Below are 1,047 nucleotides of genomic sequence, written 5' to 3'. Positions count from 1 at the left end.
TTAATTATACTTAAAATAATTATTTCTAATATAAAAGGTCAAATTTACAAAAAAAATCGTACGACTCGTCCGCGTATGCGCAGGCCACTTCTAGTACTGGATAATGGATGGGTATTTGGAGTGTCCAATAATATTTGTTTCAAAAAAGGGAAAAAATTGGAAATGAATACAAGCTCTTCACAATTTAATTTTGAAATTTTATGAAACAAAATTGAGTCTAGTAAGGATTAACCCTATTTTGATACACCTGTTAGTTGATCCTGCTAACGTTTTGTCAATGCGTCTACACATGAGAGATATTGACCATATACAAAGACTTTTCTCCGTGAAAATTCATTTGAAGGCACAATTTTGGGTGCAAAATAAAGGCTAGCTGGTTTGATAAATCTATCCCATTTTTGCACAAACATGACCCATACAAATTTCATTCAAAATTCATACTGCTCCAAATCTAACTCGAATATGGGGCAACCATGACCATGAATAATTTATTGGTCGTAAGAGGCAAGAATTTAATGTTGTCTAATTTGAAGGGTATGATACCCATACTTAGGTGAAACAACAGCCAGAATAACAAAACCACTTAGCATGGCTAGAAATAATCCTAAACTATTAACCAATATGGACTCAGCACTGTGTTTGGATACATTATTTCTCTTTGTTTGTATGAGTGTTAATTTCTCCAGAAGCCCTGTTTCCGCTGTTGCTACTGCCAACGCATAAGTGTATAGGCCCAAGAATACATGCCAAGGTAAAATCTTTATTCTCGCAATCTTTGCCTCTCTTCTGTGCCAAAAGTTCAAGAAGCCTAACAACCACTAAATTAGAAACAAATATGTGACATTAGAAAGGGGAGTGTTAGGTAAACAATTAAAGTGCAGTGGTGAGGCTTTGACGCCAGTGAAAAATATATAAGCCCCATAAACCACATTTCTGGGTTTGAGTCTTTTCATCATGGACGAACCAAAAATTAAATTGAAGGGGTCAAAATTAAAATTTTGTATAATTAAATATAATATTATATATTTGATAATAATTATGTTATTT

General features: G+C 33.4%; 1 protein-coding gene across 2 annotated transcripts in view; it reads right to left on the bottom strand.

Annotated features, from left to right (window-relative positions):
- Nucleotides 350-1,047, bottom strand: part of LOC107643792 (probable transmembrane ascorbate ferrireductase 4) — a 27,359-nt gene continuing 26,661 nt past the window's right edge. For both annotated transcript variants that reach the window (XM_016347539.2, XM_021124224.1), the window contains exon 4: nucleotides 350-818. In XM_016347539.2, coding sequence (XP_016203025.1) covers nucleotides 513-818 — 306 coding nt within the window. In that variant the 3' untranslated portion in view covers nucleotides 350-512. The remainder of the gene's footprint in view (nucleotides 819-1,047) is intronic.

The sequence above is a fragment of the Arachis ipaensis genome, chromosome B05 (genome assembly GCF_000816755.2).
Source record: "Arachis ipaensis cultivar K30076 chromosome B05, Araip1.1, whole genome shotgun sequence".
Lineage (NCBI taxonomy): Eukaryota > Viridiplantae > Streptophyta > Magnoliopsida > Fabales > Fabaceae > Arachis > Arachis ipaensis.
Note: the sequence above shows the minus strand (reverse complement) of the source record. Positions and strands in the feature narration are given on the sequence as shown.